Below are 7,124 nucleotides of genomic sequence, written 5' to 3'. Positions count from 1 at the left end.
ACGCTGGCGGTGGCGGAGAGCGGAGGCGATCCCCCGTCCCGTGCTGTCACCACCAGCTCATAGTTGGACACGCTCTCGCGGTCCAAGGCACTGTCCAGCACCAGCGAATAGTAGTTCTTGAAGGTGGACACCAGCTTGAAGGGAACGTGGAGCGACAGGGTGCAGGTCACCTGCCCATTGAGACCGGAGTCGCGGTCAGACAGACTGATCAGGGCGATGACGGTCCCCACTGAAGCGTTTTCTTGTACCGGCAGAGATATGGAGGTTATGGCCATCTCTGGGGTATTATCATTCTCATCCAGGAGTTTTACTATTACTTTGCAGTGTCCAGTTAATGGGAATGGACTTCTATCTACAGCATCAATATTAATTTCATATAAATTACAGTCTTCGTAATCCAGTTTTCCCTTAACTCTAATTTCCCCACTATTCGAATCGATTATAAATTTAGATTTGACATTGTCAAGAACAAGATCACTAAAGAGATATACTATTTCCTTATTAATGCCGTCATCTGCATCCGAGGCGTTCAGTTTAATAACTAATGTCCCATTTGGTGTATTTTCTAATAATCTGATATTATAAACTGATTTATCAAATTTGGGGGCATTATCATTCGCATCCAATACGTTGATCAATACTTGAACTGTACCTGTTAGTTCAGGTTTTCCTCCATCAGTTGCCGTCAGTAATAAAAGATGTTCCTGGATTTCTTCCCGATCTACTGCTTTCTTTAAGACTAGCTCTAAAATGCTTGTTTCTTCTTCATTTGCTTTAACATCCAAATCAAAATATTCATTAGTATTTAGTTTGTATCTCAATTCTGCGTTTGCTCCGACATCCATATCAAATGCGCCCTCTAGCGGAAACCGGGAATCCACTATTCTTGACTCTAAAATAAATAATCTTTGTTCCTTTCGGAAGAACCTTGGCGGATTGTCGTTAATGTCCTTCACCTCCACCTCCACATGGAAAACCTGCAGCGGCTTGTCCACGATCACCTCCAGGTGGATGCTGCACTCCAGACTCCGCCCGCACAGCTCCTCCCGGTCGATCCGAGAATTCACAAACAAAATGCCATTCTGCAGATTTACCTCCAGAAGGTCTCTATGACCTTTGGATGCCACTCGGAAAAGGCGTGGCACCAGCTCCGCAAGCTCCAGCCCCAGGTCTTGCGCGATGCGGCCCACGAAGGTGCCGTGTTTGACCTCCTCCAGGACTGAGTAGTGGACCTGGCCGCTCCCGGCCTTCCAGATTGTGAGGAGCAGAAGAGAGAGCAGCAGGCGCCAGGAACCTGGACTTCTCTGGGAATATACCATCGCAAATACGCTGCAATTTTCAAATGTCTATTGTACTACAACAAGGATAGCTTTTGGAAACCTAATTCCCAATTTACTATAATTTTTTATTTGCTCACCTTTTCAGCTTCAGCAGCCCAGTAAAACACGGAGTAGCCTTTTCCTTTCTAAGGAAAATAAACTCACCGTTCCCTTTATTGGGGGGGGGGGGGAGTCAACCACCAAACTTGCGGTTTCCAGCGCCATCATGTGGATGAAAGGGTGAGTTTTTACTTTATTATGCTTTATTTGCCTTAGATTTGTTAAATATTTCCCAATTACGATGACTTTTAGGTGTTCTTTATTTTCCTTATCTCTAATTTAAACGCATCGTTAAGACTATAATAAAGAATATCTGTTTTCATTAAAATATTGCAAAATCAATACTACTTTAGTCGTGCCACACCAGTCTTTACTAGAGTAATTTGTATTGGTCTATTCCATTTAGGGAGTGGCTTTCTATAATTCCTAATTAAAATTAAAGGTTTTAGTTTTTCATTTATTTCCATATTTAAATATATCTTATTAAATTTCTTGAGTGTTTTCTATTATTTTGATGGGATGTTTGTGCACTACTATGTTATTCATGAAACAATTTTACACTCCTATTTGCAGCACTTAATATTGGCTTTTTGTTGATGTTATCTTTAAAGTAACAAACTATTTGAATAGCGTTCTTATGTGAGTTACTGTTTTCAAGTCTGATATTCAAATTGCTAAAAAATTCATTTAATTTCTCCCTATATCACCTACTTTTAATGTTGACTAAAAAATCGTATTGGAGATCTAAATTTTCTAGAGGCCAAAATCATAGTAAAAACACTTTTGGTCAGTATCTTGACACCATTTTTCAAATTAGAGGCATCTAGGCAGCATTTCTTCAACTACTGATAAATCACAGTTCATATAAACTGTGAAAGTACATATCTTTGTTTTAATGCAGCAAATCAAAATACCAATATTTTCCTGTAGATAGAGTACTCCATTAAATGTTTGAGTTCCAGTAAAAATTAAAACATTGAAAATAAACCACATTACTAACTGCACTATGTTAATTTCATCTCTTTTAAATCATCCATTTGATTTACTGCATGATACCACTTAGACTTATAAATATGACCAGAAGAAAATGTCCCAAAAGAAAATGTCACCAATTTTTTCCACTGACAAAAAAATTTAACCTTCTGCTTGTGTATAAACTACCTGGAACTCCTTAAATATTAAAAAAATCCTCCTTACTTATGAAGACATTGGAGATCAATAATTCTTTTTTTTTTAAGATTTTATTTATTTACTTGAGAGAGAGAGACAGTGAGAGAGAGCATTAACGAGGAGAAGGTCAGAGAGAGAAGCAGACTCCCCATGGAGCTGGGAGGCCGATGCGGGACTCGATCCCAGGACTCCAGGATCATGACCTGAGCCGAAGGCAGTCGTCCAACCAACTGAGCCACCCAGGCGTCCCGAGATCAATAATTCTATTACTTGACACCTTTACATGTAAAGCATAAACCCCAAATATATTCCTTAATTTTGGTTTAAGTTGCATGAGAGACTTTAAGTATTATTTTTGTGTCAATTTATAAAACAAATGTGGAAAATGGTAATATAAAGATAGTGAGAAGATAAATAAGAAATTACTAGAAAATACAAAATCATTTGAAATACTTTTGCTTCCCAGTATTCAAAGTAAGCAAGAATTAGAATAATTTTACTGGATTCATTTATATATAATATTTAACATTCCTTTAGTTTTTCAAAGATTCTTACTCTCGCTACTAATACGACTTTCTCCTTAGGACTCAGATTACCCAAACACCAAGGAATCTGAACACTAATCAATTTTCCAGATTACTTAACTGTTACTGATAATGATAATTTGAAAACATTTTAATACACAACAGCTAAAAAAACAAAAATAATATTAAATGTGTTGAAAATATCATTAGTTATGGTTTATTTATCTTCTATTATGGAACCATGACTGATATGAAACTCCAAAACCATACTATAAATAAATTTATTTTTGAAAAAAGTAAATGTCAAGTATTTAACAGCCAAACTGACAGTATGATGTTAGCTATGTATGCATGGTGATTTATAGAATATTTTCAGCATATATTTCAACGTTTTGAAAATATACACAATGGGAAAAATGGCATCAACAGTATCACATACTTGCTCATTTGTAATATTTTCATGTAAATATATAGATATTTCAAGAGAAAACAAGACTTTTGTCATCTGACCCATCTTCACATCTGTTAGATAATATTAAGTTTTTGAATTGCCATTTGCATTAGTCTTTTTTCTTAAAGATTTTATTTATTTATTTGACAGATAGAGATCACAAGTAGGCTGAGAAGCAGGCAGAGAGAGAGAGGAGGAAGCAGGCTCCCTGCTGAGCAGACAGCCCAACGTGAGGCTCAATCCCAGGACCTTGGGATCATGACCAGAGCCGAAGGCAGAGGCTTTAATCCACTGAACCACCCTGGTGCCCCTGCATTAGTCTTTCAATGCTCAACTGTTCCGGGGGAGGTTGAGTTCTCAATAATTAAAGACTCTCTTGTCTTAATTCCACAGACATCTCCATAGGTAGTGAAAATTGTTTAAATCTTCTTCCAAATCATTCTTTCAATCAAATATTATAGATTACCTTATTAACTGATCTTTTCACTTGTTAGTTTCTTTATAATTTTAAAACTTTGTTACAGAAATTAAACTCCTTCCTTGACCATGAATTTAGGTTAAGAAAATCAGATAGAGTTTTGAGGCATCTCTACTTAATACAATGGGAAGTATTCTAAGACAAAGCTATGCTAGAAAATTTAACTTTGGACTGGAATCTAGATGCCCTTCAAAACTCTTCAAAACAACCTTCAAAACAAAACTCTTCAAAACCTTCATAACAAAAATTACCTACAAAACTCCAGAATAAAATTTTAATAAGCTATATTTCTCCCTTATCTGTAAAATTTTACATAGTTCTACCACATTGCCCAGAGACTACAGGTGAAGTTGCATCTTATAAGGATTTATAAATAATTTATGCAGCTGTGTCAAATTTGACCAAAAAATTAATTATAAAAATTATCCTATGAAAGCATATTTGTGCATATAATATATATCTTTATATTACTTTTTAATGGTTCATCATTCCTATAAAATATTGTGCTAAAATATTTATATTTTAGGGACACCTGGGTGGCTCAGTTGGTTAAGCAGCTGCTTTCGGCTCGGGTCATGATCCCAGTGTCCTGGGATTGAGTCCCACATCGGGCTCCTTGCTCCGCAGGGAGCCTGCTTCTCCCTCTGACTCTGCTTGCCTCTCTGCCTGCCTGTGCTCACTCTCTCTCTCTCTCTCTGACAAATAAATAAATAAAATCTTAAAAAATAAATAAACAAAATAAAATAAAATAAAATATTTATATTTTATATGTATTCTAGGGAGAAAAATCTGAGACTAATTTCAAAGAACCTCTAAGTGAAAAAGTAAAGTACATTAAGTATAATATTTACTCACAGTTCTATTGCCTTTCTAACTGCCAAATAGACTCATTTAAAAGTAGAAAGACACAAGAGAGCTAAAATTTTAAACTTTTGATTCTTTATCTGTATTCACATTAAAATCCGTGTAGCCTCAAGCAACTTTTTTGTATTGGGCACAATTTATTCATCATTTAATTGAGAGAAACTATGCTCTTTTATGTCATATTCAGTTTTAAAATCCAAAATCAAGCTAGTAGAAACTTGCTGAGGTGTAAGATTCTTATAGCATTAGCCAGTGTCCAAGGTAGAAAAGAAGAAAGCAGGGTAATTAAACAGTAATAAAATTCGATAAGCTTGATTCTTATGATTTAGTGGTGAGGGAGAAGAAACAAAGTTTCAAATAAGGTACAAAATTTCTGTTCTATTAACTTTATTTCAAATACTACATAATAGAACCGGGAAGTGAGTGGGAAAGAAAAAATGTTCAGAAGATTTGTAATGACAGACATCATTATAGGAGATAAAAAAAGAAAAAGAAATAAAATACTTAATTTAATTAAAACTTTTCCATAAATGCCCTAAATCTGTATTTGTGATATATTTATTTATGTTATCCATCTTTTAAAGAAAATAATGACACCTACAACAACTATAACTTCTCAAGCACAATATCCAAAACTCACTACAAAACTATCAGGCTTACCGAGCAAGAGGATCATGAGAAAAAAATATCACAGTGATCTGATAGAGCACAAATAATCTATGATTACTGTATTGAAATAAACACATACTAAAATAAGGAATTTTACCAGAAAAATGAAATCTATTTTCAAAAGGAAAACTACAATTCTAAAGCTAAAAAATTTCACAATTGAAGTTTAGAGTCCATTGATGATTTTAATAGGAGACTGAAGTAAGAAGAGAAAAGTGCTAAATTAGAAGATTAGTCAGAACAAATGTCCAGCATGTAATGAGACCAAAAATTATCTTTAAGAAACAAAAAGGGGCATAGAAGATAGGAGAGATATGGTGATAATATTTTACACACATATCCCTTGAGTTACAGAAGAAGAGGATAAAAAACATGATGCAGAAGTAATACTTGAAGGCAGAATGCTGAAAATTTTTACTGCACTGATGAAAGACACAAAGCCACATATTCAAGAAGGTTTGAATCCTGCAAACAAGATAAGATCAAAGAAAACTAAAACAGGATATAATAAAGCCACTGAAAATAAAAAACTAAGAAAAGTATAAAAAGCAGCTGGAGGAAAATAAGAAGGGAACACGCGTGAACAATAAACTTGACAGCAATTTATTTCAAGAATGGCATTCATTTCAGGGATATCACCTTAAAAGTGCTCAGAAAAAAAATCAGTTTTAACTCAGAATTTGGTACTCAGCAACATTATTTTTCAAAAGTGATGATGAAATAAGCATCGTTCTGATATAGAAAAAGTTAGAGAATGCTTAACCACCAGTAAGACAAACATTAAAGAATTTCTTCAGAAGAAAAATTATCCCAGATGAACTGTACAAAACATGATAATTACATAATGTGTATGTAGAACAAATGTATAACTGAAAGGCATAATACCAAACAAAAGTGGAAGCAGGCAAATGGAATTATTATTCAAGGTCCTACCATTGTCTGAAGTGGTAAAAGGATTAATTTAATTTAAATTTTAACAAGTTCTTAGTGCTATTTTAAAGTCCAGAAAATCAATAAAGAAATTAGTAAAAGGGGCGCCTGGATGGCTCAGTGGGTTAAATCCTCTGCCTTCAGCTCAGGTCATGATCCCAGAGTCCTGGGATCGAGCCCCGCACCGGGCTCTCTGCTCCGCAGCAGGCCTGCTTCTCGCTCTCTTTGACTACCTTTCTGCCTACTAGTGATCTGTCTGTCAAATAAATAAATAAAATCCCACCAAAAAATTTCTTAAAAAAAAGAAATTGGTAAAGAATATACTGTATGATTGAAAAGATAATAGAGAAAACGAGTAATTAAAATATACTACTCCAGATAAAGATAATAAAGAAGAGAAGTAGAAAGGAAATTTTAGGAATTATTTTAAACTACGCCAATCATAATTAATTATTCATCCTGAGCGTTTTTTAATTAGGAAGAAATTGATAGAATACAAAAATAAAACTTTAGATTAAAAATAAAAATTAATAAAGGGTATTTAAAACTAACCTTTGAAAGGGGATCTCCATTTGCTGGCTGCAGATCCTCTCTGTCGTTAGAGTCAGGTACACTGGGACTGAAGGCCATGAGGTCGGTCTTGGGAGCGCCCTCCCCAG

General features: G+C 34.9%; 1 protein-coding gene across 1 annotated transcript in view; it reads right to left on the bottom strand.

Annotated features, from left to right (window-relative positions):
• Positions 1–7,124, bottom strand: part of LOC132027550 (protocadherin alpha-4-like) — a gene marked incomplete at its 5' end in the record, with an annotated part of 23,350 nt that overhangs the window by 11,971 nt on the left and 4,255 nt on the right. Inside the window, 1 exon segment of the mRNA XM_059416352.1 lies at positions 3–1,346. Within this exon segment, the coding sequence (XP_059272335.1) occupies positions 3–1,346 (1,344 nt within the window).

The sequence above is a fragment of the Mustela nigripes genome, chromosome 12 (genome assembly GCF_022355385.1).
Source record: "Mustela nigripes isolate SB6536 chromosome 12, MUSNIG.SB6536, whole genome shotgun sequence".
Classification (NCBI taxonomy): Eukaryota; Metazoa; Chordata; class Mammalia; order Carnivora; family Mustelidae; genus Mustela; species Mustela nigripes.
The sequence above is the reverse complement of the archived record's forward strand: the minus strand, read 5'-3'. Positions and strand labels throughout refer to the sequence as shown.